Here is a 19,747-nt window from a genome sequence, read left to right on the forward strand (position 1 = left end):
TCGGGCTGGAGAACTGAAAACATGCTGCGAAAGAATATAATAACAGTGACGTCAACAAGCTCTCGCCATCTTCAAAGGATAGCAAAACGCTAATTGAGAGAAGTGTACTACACAAACCAAACAGAATAGTACACTTCAGTGAGAGACAAAGCACCATGCATGTGAGCCTCTGGCTGAACCGTCACACAAACATAGCATCCTTACACCCCAGTTGTAACATGAGTTGTTTATGCTTTTGCCCATTCTAAAAGTTGAAGAGACACATCAATTAAAATGGCCACAGTTAATCCAACAGACCAAGTATTTCATAAAGACAAACAATGACGACATTCAAATCAGTACTGTACTTCAAGGGCCTCACAGGATGACCAAATGTGTTTTTAAGCTACATTTGTGGGGAGTGGTGCAATTTGCTGGGAGTCATTGGGGGTAACAAGAAATAACTCACGCAGACCTCTTAAAGGCCCACTCCTTAATTAAAAAACAACCACAAAATGGCAACCTCGCACCTTGGTTTCCTATGAAGCTGTAAATATCACAGAGTGGGCCTTTAAGTGTTGGACAAAGACACACTGTGCATAGGGGGGTTACAGTGAGTGAGCTCAGGTGTCATGCAGGAACATTTACACTGACAGTTAGTCTGGTTACCTCTGTCGGGCTGCCCCCTGGGTATAACTGAGAGGAGGAGCTTAAATAGAAAGCAGCGGGTCGGCAGAGAGGACGCTGTGAGTGGGAGTCCTCTAACAGGTCAATCTCGCTGATATGGAGCACTTCCTGTTTCAACAGGAAGTCAGGGACACTGGTTTCAGCTCCAGTTGCTGTAGTGTACAGTTACTGTTTATGTCCCTCTAAACTACACACGTGTCAATACAGTATTGGGATAATAACTGTCAATCACAAAAGGGTCAAACTTAGGTGTTACTGCACATTGAGTGCCCTTGTATGGGTTATATTCAGTTTAATAGGCCTAGTTTACAGTGGTCTAAAAAAGTCCATTATATCCAATTCATCAATGAAACTGATAGGCATCTCATGTAATGAACGTGGTCTAAATGCATAAGAATGCAGGTTGATAGGATATGTTAGAATTGGACGAGAGTTTAGCACCAGACTAATCGGTTCATGTTTTCAGACTAAACGACACAGCCCACGGATTCAGTATGTCGCTGGCCTGAGTTGAGATATGCACAATCCATCATCAAATTGCAGATGTTTCCAATCCAAAACATATGTCAGTCGGATCTGTATTATCAGATCAAACCAGTCTTACTGATGTGATCAGCTGCATCTAACCGAACACAATGTAAATAAGGCCATACTTCACAAGCCGACACCACATCGTGTTAAACACAGTAAATAAATGGTTACTTTGGCACACCGGTGGTAGAACAAGCACACACTAGACCTACACCGCATGTAAAACAGAGAGAGAGGGATCAACCTGAAGTTCTACTCACCAGTTAAACATTCTACCACCTCAACTATGAAAACCATCAAATTCCCCTTAAAGCCACAGTCTGTAATTGTGTAACTTGAAATAATTAATAGAGAACAACAGATGTATCATAGAAATCTGGTATCCTAAGTCTACTATTTGCATATGAAAATGTAATGGAGGTAATTTTCTCCATTGTTAACATCTTTAGTGGTGGTCTTTGTTAGTCTTTGCCGGTATACACAAATGTGGTCTGTTCATACATCTGCGTCATGGTAGATAACTGTTCTTGTCGGTGTGACCCCTGAAAGACCGTAAGATAAACCCCCCCTCACCTCTTTCATGGTGCTGGAACTCTTAGGGAAAGTCCTTCCTCCAGTAAGGCTGAGGTATCTCTTCTCCAGGGCCGATAGTCTCTCTTTCTCCTAGAACACAGAGACACCAGAACACATATGTATCGGACTCTGTCCTGATTATGGATTGCCATAGTTTCTTTACCAAATTAGAAAATGTGCCACTTGCAGAAAAGCTGGGGACAAGGCAGCACATATGCCGAGATTGAAAGTGAAATGTCGACAAATGGGAAAAACGCCAACAAGCTCTTAATTAATAGACTTAATCTGAGGCGGCTGGCATGGCACATTGCACTTCATTTGGTAATGACTTTGTGTGTGATTCTCACATTGTCAAGCAAGACCAGAGGGTGATAATGATTTGATTCTAATTATAGTCATTTTCAAAGGGGTTCCATGGGAATCACCAGTCCAATTACAAAAAACAGAGTAATAACCAACCATGTGTAGATTGTAGTGGCTGCTGGGCCAGATATACTGTATTGTAATGTTACCTTATGGAGCATCTGCAGGGCAAGGTTCCTGTCCTTAGCCAGCCTGTCACACTCCTGAGACGCCTGCTGTCCCAGCTGACTGGCCTGGCCTTCCAGAGCTGCCACCTTGTCCTGGAAGACGACATGTTTAAAGAGTTATTGATGAATTAAAGGGGTACTCAACAAGATGACTTTGAATTGAGAAAATATACACTACCATTCAAAAGTTTGGGGTCACTTAGAAATGTCCTTGTTTTTGAAAGAAAAATAACATCAAATTGATCAGACATACAGTGTAGACATTGTTAATGTTGTAAATGTCTATTGCAGCTGGAAACGGCAATTTTTTTATGGAATATCTACATAGGTGTACAGAGGCCCATTATCAGCAACCATCACTCCTGTGTTCCAATGGCATGTTGTGTTAGCTAATCCAAGTTTATAATTTCAAAAGGCCAATTGATCATTAGAAAACCCTTTTGCAATTATGTTAGCACAGCTGAAAACTGTTGTTCTGATTAAAGAAGCAATACAACTGGCCTTCTTTAGACTAGTTGAGTATCTGGAGCATCAGCATTTGTGGGTTCGATTACAGGCTCAAAATGGCCAGAAACAAAGAACTTTCTTCTGAAACTCGTCAGTCTATTCTTGTTTTGAGAAATGAAGGCTATTCCATGCGAGAAATTGCCAAGAAACTGAAGATCTCGTACAACGCTGTGTACTACTCCCTTCACAGAACAGCTCAAACTGGTTCTAACCAGAATAGAAAGAGGAGTGGGAGGCCCTGGTGCACAACTGAGCAAGAGGACAAGTACATTAGATTGTCTAGTTTGAGAAACAGACGCCTCACATGACCTCAACTGGCAGCTTCATTAAATAGTACCAGCAAAACATCAGTTTCAACATCAACAGTGAAGAGCTGACTCCGGGATGCTGGCCTTCTAGGCAGAGTTGCAAAGAAAAAGCCAAATCTCAGACTGGCCAATAAAAAGAAAAGATTAAGATGGGCAGAGGAAGATTGGAAAAAAGTGTTATGGACAGACTAATCTAAGTTTGAGGTGTTCGGATCACAAAGAAGAACATTCGTGAGATCAGAAAAAAATGAAAAGATGCCGGAGGAGTGTTTGACGTCATCTAACAAGCATGGTGGAAGCAATGTGATGATCTGGGGGTGCGTTGGTGCCGATAAAGTGGGAGATTTGTACAGGGAAAAGGGATCTTGAAGAAGAAAGGCTATCACTCCATTTTGTAACGCCATGCCATACCCTGTGGATGGAGCTTAATTGGAGCCAATTTTCTCCTACAACAGGACAATGACCCAAAGCACAGCTCCAAACTATGCAATAAGAAGCAGTCAGCTGGTATTCTGTCTATAATGGAGTGGCCAGCACAGTCACCAGATCTCAACCTTATTGAGCTGTTGTGGGAGCAGCTTGACCGTATGGTACGTAAGAAGTGCCCATCAAGCCAATCCAACTTGTGGGAGGTGCTTCAAGAAGCATGGGGTGAAATCTCTTCAGATAACCTCAACTAATTGACAACTAGAATGCCAAAGATCTGCAAGGCTGTAATTGCTGCAAATGGAGGATTCTTTGACGAAAGCAAAGTTTGAAGGACACAATTATTATTTCAATTAAAAATCATTATTTATAACCTTGTCAACGTCTTGACTATATTTCCTATTCATTTTGCAACTCATTTCATGTATGTTTTCATGGAAAACAAGGATATTTCTAAGTGACCCCAAACTTTTGAATGGTAGTGTACACTACACTCAAAACAAAACAGTGATCATGTATCATGTCTTTGTCAGGTATCCCCACCAACACCATTCTTGAAGTGAATGATCATACTATTTACACTCAACCTGTAAAGGCATTTGGCCATCATCAGAAATGAGCTAGTTTCTCTGACAGACATTCATATTCACAGCTCCAGATTTGATGAAGGGTTGCCAGAGTAGATAGGAGCAGCCATTGTGGTCCAGTCCATTACCTTCCTCTTGGCCACGCTGGTGTGGTACTCAGCCCTCTCCTGCATCAGCTGCTGGCTGATGGTCTCCCTCTCTTCCTCCAGGCTGCTTTCCCTCTCCAGCTGCTGGAACTCCAGGTCCTCAAACTGCTTTGTCTCTGACTCCAGGGTCTCGCCCTCCTGTCGAACCCCAAACAGAGCCCATCACAATGGGTCACAACCACACCAGGCCTCATCCTTCTATAATATACAGTTTTCACACTGCTGAGCCAAGCCGCGCCGAGCTATATTTGGCCAGCCTGCCCACGCATTCATCATAGAAAGCACAATGTGTTTAGAAAATACCCGAGCCAGCAGATTCTGGTGTGGGTTGGCACGATAGTGTGAAAAGGGTTCTAAAGTACCAACAACTACCAACCCCAAGAGACAGACAGCCCCACCACACCCCACAAGGTCACCACAGGGTCAGGCCAGCCCCCTCCACCCCCTTGACTCTCTCCAATGACCATGCTCCTCAGCCACGGCGGTCAAGGCCCAAGCCAAGCCAGCACAACCAGGGGCGGTAGGCCATGGAATGAATGTGCTTCAAAAGAGTGAGTCCTTTTAGACGCAGAGTAAGCTGCATGGAGGTTCTATCTAACGATTGGTGGAGTTCTGTTTATCACTATGACTACGTTGATCATGCTTTGATAGATTTGAATATTATGTTATTTGGGTTAATTTTGCCATTAGACTCTCTCTTCATTGTATCCTAGGTTCTTAACTAGCCACCAATGGAGAAGCACCATAACATTATAAAAATGCTGTGGTATACAGCAGCAACAACACAGCAATCAATATTACATGCACATCTGGAGGAAACTGCCTCATGCGAATCTAATTGGTTGGAAGATTTTATAGCCCAGTAGGTTGATTGAATGGTGACGAGCAGTTTTCTCTGCTGCACTATCTATATATGTTACAAAAGGTAATACTGTGCTTTTACTGTAGTACTTAAATATTACTATCTTCTATACTGGATTTTTCAGCTGAATTGCATGTGAGAACCCAACTGAATGCCTTGATCCTTTACCATAAACCGAAGAAACCCACACAGAGATGTGAGGACTTATGCTTTGCAGGGGGAAAGACGAGGGCCTGCCCTCGCTGTCAGTTCATCGGAGCGTTACTGACGTTGACGAGTGAAGGCCCATGTCAACACTGACATCTTCAGGTCCTCTGTGTTTGGAGAGCAGGCCACTCAAGGGCCTCTGTCGCACTTCTTAAGAATGTCTACAACAAATCAGGGTCGTGTTCATCAGTGTACGCAACGGAAAATGTTTTGTTTATTTTTGTCCAGGTGGACACCTCCGTTTCAGTCCATTTTCCTCCATTCAGTGCCTAATGAACAAGACCCAATGAGACGTACAAGGCAACATTTGCAAATGTAGAAGTATACAAAATGTATATCTGCTTTCTGTCCTGTAACAAAGGGAAATTGTATAGCAATTGTTCTCATGTCAAGTCAGTCAGCCAGCCAATATGTCATGCTACTCGACGTGGATAGGACAGCAAAGTGAATAGAGCTAACGTGCAAAATGTAATTGGCTGATACATTTTCTATGGACTGACTTCTCAGAGAGCTGACGATATAAAACATTAATCAGACACAAAACAAACCCATTTCCATTCAGAGGAAAAATATGAAAAGAGAGTAGGACAGGGAGTGGAAAGTGTCTACATTAATAGATTAGTAAGCAGTTATTAAGGGGTTATAAGCCAACACAAATCAAGAAGAGAGGGATGCTTCCAGATGCAGAAACTGTATCAACCAGACAGACAGCACACACACTCCTGTGTGAAACGCGTGCAACGCACATAAGACCCAGAAATCACCACAATGCAGCACCTCGCCCCAAAGTCATCAGGAGCCATATTGACACTCTTTCTGTTTGCTCAGAGGCATAGCACATCGTTGTGGCGGAGAGAGGAGAGGGGAAATTCCAGCAGCTTATGGCATTAGCATGTAGGCGAGGGGCACAAGACAGGATTTTCATACGTGCAGAGTGCAACAGGTCCCGGGTAAAGGTCCCAGTAACACTATCTGAAGAGGTATGCACCAGGTCTTATGATACCAAGATAGTGTTTTGCCTACTATGCAGCAATCATCGACTGGCATCTGGCATAAACATTAAAGGCAGGTTTCCCGGACACAGATTAAGCCTAGTCTAGTCAATGTAGAATCTCCATTGAGCATACTTTCTAGTCCAGGTCTAGGATTAATCTGTGTCCAAGAAACCTACCCTAAATCTGTTGGCCATCTTCTTGGATGTTACGAACATTTTTCAGTTATCATCATAGAATTTGAATTCCAATTCCGTTTCTTTGGCCGTCAAGTGCAGCCTTCTATGCACTTTATCCAGGAGATCAGTAGACAGTACACTTGTAAATCCGTCAGTACACCACTTCAGCTTTTCCTGAAAATGTCATTCTCTTACTGAGTACTTCAATAATCTGGAGGTAAGTATACGCTAATTGTGATGTTGCTCTGCTGGAATTTCCCTTCAAAATGTTGGACTGGCGTAGCTCAGAGATGAGGGTGGAGGGAATGGGTGGGTGTGTGGAGGGGTACAAGGGCTGGGGGGACACTGCCTGTCTCTGGGTCTCAGGGGTGGTTGGGGGTGGTGGTCTTGGTGGTGGATTGACGACTGACCCTTTTGAGCTGTTCGTGTAACTGCTCCCTCAGTGACTCGGGACAGTTATGAAGCTGGTTCTTCAGCTCACTGTAGCCCTCCTGAAGGCTCGCCAGGGCTCGGCGCTCTGCGTCAACATTTGCCCTCTCCTAGAAAGAGAACACACCATCCGGGTGGGAGGGAGGAGAGGAAGGGGGACAACAACAGAAAGAGAAAGCAAAAAAAAACAAAAAAAAAACACTTGCTCAAATCCACGCCATGCAAAAAGCTTCCGATGTTAGAGGTCACAACAGTGGATAAGCCAGAGAACGAGGGACATGGGGCATCTGTGGAGTTATTAATATTGTGAATTCAATCCCCAGTGACTAACTTTAAAAGTGCTGGATTGCAGGGCACAACACTGAAAACGGTTTAAAAAAAATTGCAATGGAAAGCAAAAATTTGCGTTTCTTATTGGACAAGTCCAGGTACATTCTCCTTGTTGAAGTCATTTTTCCCCCCCTTTCGGTGCCTAATGAACACGACCCAGGCCTCAAACAGGTCTGAACAGACTTCTTGTTCCCAGACATTTCCAAGCTGCAGGGTTTGATGCTCATGATAACACTGGTCTGCGATGGAACAGGAGATTTTGCTATTTGATCAAACATGAAATAGGTTCTGTTTTGGCTCAGCTGTGGTTGTTCTTTCACGTCACAGTGCTCTACTTTGGGTGGTGCCTCTCTTTTTCATCTGGCTTGAATTTAAAAAAATAATAATAATAATAATAATTGGCCTATCCAAATTTTCATGTGACTTAAAATGTTTAATAATTATTATTATTATTATTATTATTATTATTATTATTATTATTATTATTATTATTATTATTATTATTATTATTATTATTATTATTATTATTATTATTATTGGCCTATCCAGATTTTCATGTGACTTTGGTATTAATACTTGAGGTCAGTCCAGTTAGTTTTGAACAGGATGTGTAGGCATGCCAGAATGATCAGAAGTCACATTCATGCTTCTTCGGGTTTCCCAAAATGAACCATGAGCAGCATAGCGTTACTAATTAGTGTGTCGCTTTAGTTATCATGGTTGGCGACTATTGTGTTTGAAATGTTTTAAAAAGTGTTGTATTATAAAACAGCAGAAAATACCAATCTGTTATTTTCCAGGCACTTTGTGGGTTTCGCTCATACCAAATTAGACAAAACAGTTGATCATAGTAAGGCCCACTGCTAAAGCATGAATTACAGAAGGTCAACGTCTGTTAACTGAAGGGTAGCAAGGTTTGGTACCCTCTGGGAATCTGGTTAAAAGCTTACGGAACGATCAATAACAACAGATCTTTGTTGTTATTGCAGCATGTGAGTGCAGGCAGTGTAAGCATGGGTAACTAGTGCTCTGCACTACTGCCCTACTGGCACCCAGGCTGTGATATCAAAACCCCTGGAGGGAATAGAAGCTAAAACTTGTACAGTATGGAGCTCTTTCGCAATAGGCTCTCCTCGTCTCCTTCGAAACGCAATGGAAGGTCAAAGGGGAAAAACCTTGGATATTTTCCTCCAATATGTTTTGAAGAAGAGGAGAGGATGTGTGGAATAAGGAGAGAGAGAGTTAGAGCCTGGGTCTGACTGTAGTGAAAGCGCCTGGTAAACTACCTCTAGAGAGCCAACACTATATAACCAGTAGAGTAGAGCATGCACAAGAGAGAGGGAAACGTTCTGCAGACCTTTTTAGCATTACTGCATTATCTAAAGTCACATGGTGGGAGAGGGGTGTGCTTAGGGGTTTGAGTGGCACTCCTTTCTGTCACCCTGTTCTGGCTCCACCTCTGTCTGTGACCAATGGCAATAAAAGTAGAGAAGGGGACAATACAGGCAGTTTTTCTAGTTTAAGCTTTTGTTTTGACTTGTAGTTTTAGCTGAGACAGACCGACAGGGTCTCAGGGATCTAACTTGAACACGAGAGAGAGAGAGAGAGAGAGAGAGAGAGAGAGAGAGAGAGAGAGAGAGAGAGGAGACTCTCCGAAATTGTCAGTAATATATTTTTAAAAAAGCTTTAAGGAAATACAAGAAAATTACCCCTTTCAGATTCTCAGTTTAAGTGTGTCTACATTAAGCCTACATCAGTGGAGTGATATGACTAAGTGAAAACAACATACAGTTGTGTAAAGCCTTCAGATAGAGGGCCTCTGCAATGTTATGAACTACTGTATGTGGTGGGCAGTGTAGCCTACACAATAGTCCTAAAAGGACTCCCACAGATATACTTTTAGTAGACAGCCACTCATACCCACTAGCATCCGGTCCCCAAAGCTTCAGCGATGTAGAAACCTAAAGGATCGATTCACACCTACGTCCCAAATGGCACCCTATTCCCTTTACAGCCCTATGAGCCCTGGTCAAAAGTAGTACACCATATAGGGAATAGGGAGCCATTTGGGACACGTTTAAGACAAGTGCTAATAACATACATGGATTTCAGGCTGACAGTGGAGGAAAGGAAATTTCTGAGTGAAGCAGTGAGAGGATTAGAGGTTAATGGAGGATGGTTAGTGGAGCCGAGCTGCAGAAGAAGAAAAAGCCCTGAGGAGAGAGAGAGAGAAACCACCAAGGAAAATGTAGAACCAAAATAAAGAAAAAAATACCCATACTTAAGTCTAAGAGCCATCGTCCAAAGCTCTTCTAAGGTAAAACATCAATGCATATAACAGATGGAAGGATGGAGTATTCCTCGCTGGGGGGGGGGTTGAAGAGCGACTGCTATGGCTGGGTGAATTTACCTTGGGATGGCAAAACCAACTAGATACGGTCTTGGGAAGCCATCCAGGATTTGGCAATGCCTTTAAGGAATGTCAAGAGACCAGAAAAGGCTGTTCAGTCCCTTTGAGGCTTACAAGATGTATAGTCAGTGATGTAAAAAGTTCGGAACGCTGCAGATAGAAACATCACAAATAGAACTGCCATGAATCCTTTTTCTATCCGTCAGAAAATTGTATACCTGTTCTACAGGATACATTTCTATGTGAACGTTCTGTAACGTTACATCCACTTGAACAGGAACTATAACAGACAGTGGAGGGAAAGGAGGGCTGGGTTGTGTCTGTGGTGTTTAAACAACACAATGTTGAGATCTCACAAATCTCACCTCCCTGTCTGCATACCCACCGTCTTTCCAATAAGGACTCTCTCAGAGTGCTAGGACAACACAAACAGTTCACTAACAAAATTACTTTTTCTGTTGGTTTTCTCCATTAAAATACAACACAGTAACGTTGGAATGACAGGTTTATAAATGGAGCTAAACCTAATCTGCAGGTGGTAAGACTGTTTACTGTGTACAGGAGATTATACTGTGTGTGTGTGTGTTTGTTTTCCCCCAGGGTCCGACCTTGTCTTTCTCCCTCTGGATGACGTTCTCCAGCTCGTTGCGCTTGTGTTGCAGCTGTCTGATGATCTCCGTCTCTGCCTCTATCTGGTCCAGTTCCGCCTGCCTCTCCCCCTGCAGCAGCGCCCGCTCCATCTCCGCCTGGGAACGGGACACACCCTGAGCCCCCTGCTCCAATCACAGAGCTCCCTGACAGACAGCAGACCTAGCGGTGCACGTGACTCGACACCACCCAGGGCTCATTCAATCACTTTCTGCTCGTTTGTGTTACTAAATGTATGTGAATGCACACACACTCACAGACACACAAACAAACATACACACAGTATATAGTTTCCTTCATCTTCCCCACATATCTTTCTAGTATTAGAAGTTGCCTACCATCTGGAAATTGAACTGATGGACTTTCTTACCTCCTGCTTGGACTCCTGTAGCTGTTGCTCCAGCTCTGTGATTCGTGATTTGAGCTCGTCGACTCGGGCCAGCACTCTGACCCTCTCGTCCTCCAGGTAACCCAGCTCTGCCCGCCCGACGCCGCCAGTAACAGACTGCTCTTCATGCTGAAGGGGGACAGAGACAGAAGAGGCAGGCACATTGTCACATATAAGTGTGAAGAGCATGGTCCATTTGCTGTTAACTGTTTCAGACGGTTGCACGCACGCACACACAGACACACACACACACATTGGGGAGGGACTATTTACATCACATGCCTTCTTGTTAAACACTGTCGCTTGGCAAACAAATGTTGTGATCTTCATCCTGTGTCCTTTTGACCATCAATCATGTCAAAATTCAAGGTCGGGCTATGTCTAGCAATTTTCCACATTAAATGCATGCAGTAAGCGCTTGCATGCTGTTGTCATTTCAACGGCATGCCTGTAGTTCTCATAGTAAGTACTAGTATGTCATGCCTGTAGTTCTCATAGTAAGTACTAGTATGTCATGCCTGTAGTTCTCATAGTAAGTACTAGTATGTCATGCCTGTAGTTCTCATAGTAAGTACTAGAAATTATGAAAGTGATAATAGACGGCCCTACGTCTGACCTGGTATTTGTCTCCATTGTGGAGGGCCTGTGGAGGAAGTGGCGTCCTCACCTCCTGATGGGTGCTCTCCGTACTGCTGCACTCCTCCTTGAGGTTCTCCTCGTCGCTCTCCCTCTGCTGTCTCTGGGCCATGCTACGACGCAGCGAGCTGGACCCTGCCAAGCTGTCCATAGAGGGTCTCCTGGCCGCCCCCTCCCCCGGTCCCAGACCCCCAGGGAAGCCCATCCTCCCCTCTGCCTCGCCCCCCACGGGCCCGTCGCCCTTGTTGTACTCGGCACACAGGTTCAGGATGGTCTCCAGCCTCTGCCTCTCCTGTGGACAGACAGAAACATAGAAGAACTGATTACATCCAGCCTCAGCTGCAAATATGTCCTCCTCGCCCTCGCCCCAAATTTCATTTCCTGTGTGTGGCTGCCACTGATGCCAATCTGGAAATGAGCAATTTGGAGGTGGGTGGAGATAAACAGGACCCTCCCCAGAACCCCCCCCCCCCCCCCCCCAGTGATGGCATCTTTCCTCTGTGGAGGAACCAGGTCTTATCAGGGACAGATCTAGCTCCAGCCATGGCTAGGCCAGACCAAGCCTGTCTTATACGCAGCACAGCTCACACTCCTACCAAACAAAACAAAAAAACTCCCTTAACCAACATGTTTGTGGATGTTGGTGTGTTCCTAGTTAGGGTGTCATTGCCTATAACTGGGTCACAGGAAGTTAGGTTAACTGTAGGTACTATACTGACGACCGTGTCTTGATCCCAATGAGCAGACATATAGGCTGCCTGTGCACCCCTGAAACAACAAGATGCATCACAGCTGGCAGTGCATTGCCAGTGTCTAGAGGTCCTACTCAGGGGTCTCACAAACACAGTCATTGTAGAAACAGGTGTCATTCTAAGAGGTGTGCTGGTCCACCTCTGCAGCAGTCCATTGCTGCTCATCACCAGGTGACCTCTGAGGTGACCTTTAAGTCTAAAATTCAACTGGCCCCTGCTGTAAACCCTTTGCTGCAGACGTAACGACTCTGGTCTTACAGAGACACGAGTACCCATTTTATTCTATTGTGTCGAACCAACTGTACTGTGCTGACTTGGATTTTCCAGCACGGTTCCGGTAACCGGGCCAGCGCAGTACAGCTCGGCTCGACTAAGTAGTGTGAAAAGGTTATTAGGCAGTCAGTAGAATACAGTGCTCAGACAGATAAACACAGACAAAGAATATTAGAAAACATTTTTTTTCCCTGGGCGAGTTATGTTTTGTATTTCAGACGAAGGAGATGTTTTGATCACATGGAAATAGCACCAGCACCACATTACTCAGTCAGATGTGATACCAAGGTCTAAAACCAGCTACGTAACACCTAACTAGGGATACTTGGGGTGGCAGGTTGCTAGATCGAATCCCAGAGCTGACAAGGTTAAAAATCTTGTTTTGCCCCTGAACAAGGCAGTTAACCCACTGTTCCTAGGCTGTCATTGTAAATAAGACTTTGTTAACTGACTTGACTAGTTAAATAAAGGATAAAAAAAAGAAACATGTAGCATGTAGAAACATTTATGACTAATGTTTTCAGGTGGTAGGGGGAGCCAGGCTCTAGACCTTTTTGATGCACACTCAGACTGTGATTCCCTGTGATTTAGGTAAGTGGGGTCCTCTGATTCTACACACCAAACCCTACATTACCTTAACCTGTAATCTGAGCCAGCCAGCTTCACTCAACAGAGGGTTAGAAGAACAAGCCCTGGGCTACAATATGTTCACTAGAGATAATGAGGGGAAAGCACAACAGCAGTGGAGCCTCCATTTGCAATGCACAACACCCACATCTTACTGGCTTTCATCTGAAAATGGCACAATACCTTCCCTTTCTTTATTCACTGATTAGTGAATTAGTTGTAGAAAATGCAGGCCTGACTACACCGACCGCGGAGAAAAACAGAGAAAATGTTCTCTTGTTCCCTGCATTTTTTGTTTGTTAAGAATGTATTCTACTAAGAAACAGGGCATACCGACAGCAGGCATTCTTGGGGCTTTAAAGTTTGAATGGCACAAATCCAGCAGCTTCTCTCTCATACCATGTAACTGGACCTGGCTGGCAGTGCATGGCCCTGGGCTATAGAGAACCAGACTTGGGTTAAAAATATATATATATATATATATATATATATATTATTTTTTCCAAATACTTTGAGCATTTGATCGACCCGGCCTGAGTGCCATACGGGCAGGTTTGTACTTTTGGGACCATCCCATTGGTTCCATTGTGCCAGACAGAGCTGCTTAAATATGTGGAAGAAAATACTATTTGAACAGAGGTCTGCAAAGAATATCTGGATAACATACGATATGTTCTCTCTATTCCCACCACCTCTCTGTGGGCATGTTTACTTTTTGATGCTGTTAGAAAGTTAACCGAGAGTCAACATAAAATCGCTGTGTCCCAACAGACTGTCTGAACATAGTGGGTCTACTGTCTGTCTAGGTTCAAAGAGCCTAGACTGATTTATGTTGCTGTAATGCCCATGTGTTTCTCTGTACATGAATCAGCATGACAGCGTCAAATTAGCGCAGACACAACCTTCGCATTATGTGATTTTCTGATCTTATGTTCAGTGACTGGTTGCCAGGACTTTGCTAACTCCAACAAATTGCTAGTACGTTTTTTTCTCTCTCTCTTCTTGCAAGCAGAGCTGGTGTCTAAAGACCTTCAAGAGTGGAGCACCTCGCCTTCTGATGCACCGTTTGAGCACCTCTACTCCTCTTGTTTGAGCACAAAGTACCCTCTTTTGTTTTGCAAGCAGAGCTCCCAGTGCCTAAGGTGTTTTTATGTTCAAGTCACAGGCCACCACAGACTTAAGTGTCAATATGTAACTTTTTGGACGACCTGACCAAATCCACAAAGGAATGTGAGTTATAGATCTATTCTTCTACTTGAAAGCAAGTCTAAGAAGCGGTAGATCTGTTCAATGTGCGCTATTTCTACACTTCCCGTTCGTACGTTTTTTTGGGGGGGCTCCCAAGTGGTGCAGCGGTCTACGGCACTGCATCTCAGTGCTAGAGGCGTCTCTACAGACCCTGGTTCGATTCCAGGCTGTATCACAACTGGCCATGATTGGGAGTCCCATAGGGCGGCGCACAATTTGCACATCTTCGTCCGGGATTGGCCGGGGTAGGCCGTCATTGTAAATAATAGTTTGTTCTTAACTAACTTGCCTAGATAAATAAAATGTTAAATTATGCTTATTTTACTTTCGGTTTTGTACACCTGCTTCAAACAGCTGAAACAACATTTTTGGTTATGGGAAATATATTTCACAGCGGGTAAGATGGTACAATGATTCTCTACATTATACTATCTTATTTTGTCATATAAACTGAAATTAGGCAAACTATTAGAGTTTTAACAACCAGGAAATGGCAGAGCGATTTTAAAAAGGTCAAATACCTCAGCTTATGAGCCTTAAACAGTCTCTGTAGATGTCATTAGCTGGCTCCCCCAGGGTAGAGGCACGGCAGAGGCAAGGTGGGACTAGAGTTTTCCGAGCACCTTAAAAGCACACGATACCAAAACCTGGTGGCACAGTCAGAACCCGAGAAGGCGAGAAGAGGGCGACACATTGGATCTCCAAGTTGGTCCACACGTCTCACTCTGATCCTGCAGCTTCCGCTCCTTGTAGGTCTAAGTTACTGACTGGTTCCAATCACAACATAGCATATTACTTCACATCCACTACCTATTAAACACATGGCTGTTAATGGTCTAGCACCCGCTAGTCTCATGCTTTGATACCGATTATATAACAGAGAGAATTCCAAGAGTTTCCTCGAGTTCCACAACCAGCATGGCAGCATCCACATAACACTATGTAAGCCTAATACTACACTGAACAAAAAATGTAAACCAAACGTGTAAAGTGCTTGTCCCACGTTCCATGAGCTGAAATAAAAGATCCCAGAAATGTTCCATAGGCACAAAAAGCTTATTCCACTCAAATTTTGTGCACAAATTCATTTACATCTCTGTTAGTGAGCATTTGTATCCTTTGTCAAGATAATCCATCCATCTGACAGATGTGGCATATCAAGAAGCAGATTAAACAGTATGATCATTACACAGGTGCGACTTGTGCTGGGGACAATAAAAGGCCACTCTAAAATATGCAGTTTTGTCACAAAACACAATGCCACAGATGTCTCAAGGGAGTGTATTTGGCATGCTGACAGCAGGAATGTCCACCAGAGCTGTTGACAGAGAATTACCATAAGCCACCTCCAACATTGTTTTTGAGAATTTGGCAGTGTCCAACCAGCCTCACAACCGCAGACCACATACAAGCATGCCTGCTTAAGACCTCCACATCCGGCTTCTTCTCCTGCGGGATTGTCAGATTGGGGGGGGGTTCTGTCAGTAATAAAGCCCTTTTGTGGGGAAAAACTCATTCTGATTGGCTGGGCCTGGCTCCCCAGTGGGTGGGCCCTCCCAGGCCCACCCCTGGTTTTCTTATATGAACTGTAACTCAGCTAAATCTTTGAAATTGTTGCATGTTGCATTTATATTATTGTTTATTTTGTTGTTTAAAGTTCACCATGTTCAAGAGTAAAAAACAACAACTATCAACTATTAAATCAATCAACAAATGAAAATTCAATTTGATCATCTACAGTACAGCAAATAAAAGTCAGCAAATCAGTGGGCTACTTACTCTCATTGTGGAGGTGTGAAAAGGCACAGCTCTTGGAGGACAGTGAGGCTCATTGGAGTCCCATTCAAACAAATCCAAGTCTCCCTCCCTGAGACAGATAAACAAACACAGCCCTTCTACAGAGTCCCACCCCCAAACCCCTCAACTGTCTCTAGACCTGTGTAAACACGGAGGTGTAGGGCTGACAATGAAAGATATTTAGTGCCCTCAAACAACAAGCCTCTGACTCACATTCCTACCTAGTGTACAGTCGTGGCCAAAAGTTGAGAATAACACAAATATACATTTTCACAAAGTCTGCTGCCTCAGTTTGTATGATGGCAATTTGCATATACTCCAGAATGTTATGAAGAGTGATCAGATGAATTGCAAAGTCCCTCTTTGCCATGCAAATGAACCTAATCCCCCAAAAACATTTCCACTGCATTTCAGCCCTGCCACAAAAAGGACCAGCTGACATCATGTCAGTGATTCTCTCGTTAACACAGGTGGGAGTGTTGACGAGGAGCTTTGCACAAAAAGGGCTTCACAGGCAAGGATATTGCTGCCAGTAAGATTGCACCTAAATCAACCATTTATCGGATCATCAAGAACTTCAAGGAAAGCGGTTAAATTGTTGTGAAGAAGGCTTCAGGGCACCCAAGAAAGTCCAGCAAGCGCCAGGACCGTCTCCTAAAGTTAAAGTTGCGGGATCGGGGCACCACCAGTACAGAGCTTACTCAGGAATGGCAGCAGGCAGGTGTAAGTGCATCTGCACGCACAGTGAGGCGAAGACTTTTGGAGGATGGCCTGGTATCAAGAAAGGCAGCAAAGAAGCCCTTCTGGAGAGAAGAAGGAAGAAGAAGCACTTCTCTCCAGGAAAACATCAGGGACAGACTGATATTCTGCAATTGGTACAGGGATTGGACTGCTGAGGACTGGGGTAAAGTCATTTTCTCTCATGAATTCCCTTTCCGATTGTTTGGGGCATCCGGAAAAAAGCTTGTCCGGAGAAGACAAGGTGAGCGCTACCATCAGTCCTGTGTCATGCCAACAGTAAAGCATTCTGAGACCATTCATGTGTGTGGTTGCTTCTCAGCCAAGGGAGTGGGCTCAGTCACAATTTTGCCTAAGAACACAGCCATGAATAAAGAATGGTACCAACACATCCTCCGAGAGCAACTTCTCTCAACCATCCAGGAACAGTTTGGTGACGAGCAATGCCTTTTCCAGCATGATGGAGCAGTGATAACTAGGTGGCTCGGGGAACAAAACATCGATATTTTGGATCCATGGCCAGGAAACTCCCCAGACCTTAATCCCATTGAGAACTTGTGGTCAATCCTCAAGAGGCGGGTGGACAATCAAAAACCCACAAATTCTGACAAACTCCAAGCATTGATTATGCAAGAATGGGCTGCCATCAGTCAGGATGTGGCCCAGAAGTTAATTGACAGCATGCCAGGGCGGATTGCAGAGGTCTTGAAAAAGAAGGGTCAACACTGCAAATATTGACTCTTTGCATCAACTTCATGTAATTGTCAATAAATGCCTTTGACACATGAAATGCTTGTAATTATACTTCAGTATTCCATAGTAACATCTGACAAAAATATCTAAAGACACTGAGGCAGCAGACTTTGTGAAAATTAATATTTGTGTCATTCTCAAAACTTTTGGCCACGACTGTACATACTGCATGTTCTCATGTCTGACCTATTCAGATGGAAGAGTTGAATTTGATGTTGCTCCAGCGTTGAAGTAGCATTGAAGTAGTAGCAGATCCAGCTTGCTGACAGGAGGAACACTGAGTGGATTTCCTAGCCAAGCTAAAGACTTATTCCAAATGGGCCTCTTTCCTTATCTGCTAAAGCGTGACTCAAGGGATCAGCTCAGTCACAAGTCTAAACCACAACCAGCCTTACAGTTACACTACAGTCTGTCTGCTCCACAGGAAAATATTTAATGAGAAGTAAAATACTGTACAACAAGGTCCATCCCTGCTATGGCCAACCTGGGATTTGAACCCACAGACCCAGAAAAGCCAAGGTCCGGGTTGACAGTACTACTCTATAGTCAAACTGGTTGCAATTCAAAGATGGCAGTACTTTCCACCAACTAACCCACCCACGTTCCATTTAGCCATGACTCATTCCTGGTTATTTAATGTTGTTCTGCACTGTTTACTGAGTCATTCTTCCTCCCACCGCCATTTAAATTCATCGACACACAAAATGTGACAGCACAACACACACTCGCAGCGAGCTCTCTAAGCATCATTAGCTTTCCTTATCATATTTGCAGAATGTACTTAGCCTGTTTAGCTAACTGAGTGGCAGTGATCAAATGAGTAAATGAAGTGTACAGTTAAGAAAGTCAAAGGAGATTACATCCCAGTAAAATGTTAGGGTAATTGCTTGACATGAGACCGATTTGATAAAGAGTCTGGAGTGAGGATAAATGGCGTCTTACAGAAAGTGATTGATGCTCCTCCTCGGGACATTCAGGCACACTTATTTCTAGCCAGCGATTTTAAGGCATTCCCCGAACACCGGGACTCTATCTATCCCTCTCTCAACATCCTCTTTCTTTGAGTTAGTCAGGAGCTTTCCCACAGTACCACTCTCTCTAACATTTAACGACTAGGCCTATTCTTTGAATCAAAGCATCTCTTCCTCATTCTTGCCTTCTTTCCAATATGAATCAGTGGTTGTACCAGTATCTCTCCCTTCTTCCTCCTTTTTTCTGTTCCTCTCTCTCTCTCTTTGGGTGGTGGACCATTCTTGATACACACAGGAAACTGTTGAGTGTGAAAAATACAGCACCGTTGCAGTTCTTGACACATACCAGTGCGCCTGGCACCTACTACCATACCCTGTTCAAAGGCACTTAAATATTTTGTCTTGCCCATTCACCCTCTGAATGGCACACATACACAATCCATGTCTCAAGGTTTAAAAATCCTTCTTTAACCGGTCTCCTCCCTTTCATCTACACTGATTGAAGTGGATTTAGTGACATCAATAAGGGATCATAGACTGACCAGGTGAAAGCTATGTCATGGAAAGAACAAGTGTTCTTAATGTTTTGTACACTCAGTGTACACTGACCAGAAAACAACCAACATCCCTGTGGGGAATGCCCATTGGTATTGCTTAAATGTTTCACTGTAGACATGCAACAAGGACAGCCGCCGAGTTACCAAGAACAAATTCAGAGTCTCACTGATACAAAGACATTCTTCACAACTCATAACCCAAGGGATAAAAGAACGTCACACTCTCCTTAGCGCAGCGAACACTGGGAAAACAACCACATTGAAGATTGACCTCTTCTTTTTTCTCTCTCTCCCTCTCTTCCTCTTGATTTTTATCATGCACAGTTCCAGGGAGGCAGATAGTCACTAGCTCGCGCTAATTAGAACGGCAGCTTCAAACAGCCACATGGAAGACTAGCCCTCCAGCAGCATCCTGTGCTGGTGTCCGTGTCCCAAATGATACCCTATTCCCTATACAGTACACTACTTTTGACCAGGTCCCATAGGGTAAAATAGGATGCCATTTGGGATGCAGCCTGTATCACTGACTAGGTTTGAGAGGAAACTTGTTGTCCCTGGTCGAACTGGTTTGCATTCAAAACTAATGATGCCTCTATTAATGAGACAACAGCCCCCTTCCCCCAGATGTCTCTCTGAGTGGCAGTAAGGCTGGTCTTACAGCCACATGTTAAATAAA

At 44.0% G+C, this 19,747-nt stretch overlaps 1 protein-coding gene across 1 annotated transcript in view; it reads right to left on the reverse strand.

Moving 5' to 3' along the window:
• LOC115163264 (pleckstrin homology-like domain family B member 1) overlaps positions 1–19,747 on the reverse strand; it is an 89,109-nt gene that overhangs the window by 12,945 nt on the left and 56,417 nt on the right. The window contains exons 7-14 of the mRNA XM_029714990.1: positions 11,336–11,647; positions 10,702–10,848; positions 10,292–10,429; positions 9,684–9,743; positions 6,925–7,053; positions 4,257–4,412; positions 2,283–2,393; positions 1,771–1,860 (exon numbers count right to left, since the gene is read on the reverse strand). Of these exons, the coding sequence (XP_029570850.1) occupies positions 1,771–1,860; positions 2,283–2,393; positions 4,257–4,412; positions 6,925–7,053; positions 9,684–9,743; positions 10,292–10,429; positions 10,702–10,848; positions 11,336–11,647 (1,143 nt within the window). The remainder of the gene's footprint in view (positions 1–1,770; positions 1,861–2,282; positions 2,394–4,256; positions 4,413–6,924; positions 7,054–9,683; positions 9,744–10,291; positions 10,430–10,701; positions 10,849–11,335; positions 11,648–19,747) is intronic.

The sequence above is a fragment of the Salmo trutta genome, chromosome 26 (assembly GCF_901001165.1).
Source record: "Salmo trutta chromosome 26, fSalTru1.1, whole genome shotgun sequence".
In the NCBI taxonomy this organism is placed as follows: Eukaryota; Metazoa; Chordata; class Actinopteri; order Salmoniformes; family Salmonidae; genus Salmo; species Salmo trutta.